Source organism: Caenorhabditis briggsae, assembly GCF_000004555.2.
Source record: "Caenorhabditis briggsae complete genome, chrV, whole genome shotgun sequence".
Classification (NCBI taxonomy): domain Eukaryota; kingdom Metazoa; phylum Nematoda; class Chromadorea; order Rhabditida; family Rhabditidae; genus Caenorhabditis; species Caenorhabditis briggsae.
The window spans coordinates 2,797,005-2,797,381 of record NC_013488.2 but is presented as its reverse complement, the minus strand read 5'-3'; the positions used below and the strand labels follow the sequence as shown (position 1 = coordinate 2,797,381).

Genomic DNA, 377 nt, shown 5'->3' with positions numbered 1-377 from the left:
CCGGTGCGTTTTCTAGGCCATTTCAACATGGTGGCCGAGAAAAAGCAACCTGTAAAAGTTAGGCCGTCATGGTAAATGGTTAACACATGTGTTCTTTGCCTGTCTTACCAAAAGAAAACCCATATTCCAGACACTACCGATCTGTGGACGAGAACAAACTGAACAGCAACTGGCGGACATTCTACAATGGCGGTTTAACAGAAACTCGGCTGGAAGAGAATTTCGAGAAACGTCTAACATCGGCAGTGATGGAACGTGTAAAATATGTATACGATCGGCGAATGATCCGATGTGAAGAAATCGCGCCAGCCACTTTTAAACGATTCGAGCGACGGCTTCTCGATTGTGCATTTAAGAATGAATCTCAGACTTTATAG

The 377-nt window shown here is 44.3% G+C and overlaps 1 protein-coding gene across 1 annotated transcript in view; it reads left to right on the top strand.

The window, feature by feature from the left end:
• The window catches only part of CBG22405, a gene marked incomplete at both ends in the record, with an annotated part of 1,936 nt that extends 1,559 nt beyond the window's left edge, over window positions 1–377 (top strand). The window contains one exon of the mRNA XM_045236737.1: window positions 131–377. Within this exon, the coding sequence (XP_045100825.1) occupies window positions 131–377 (247 nt within the window). The remainder of the gene's footprint in view (window positions 1–130) is intronic.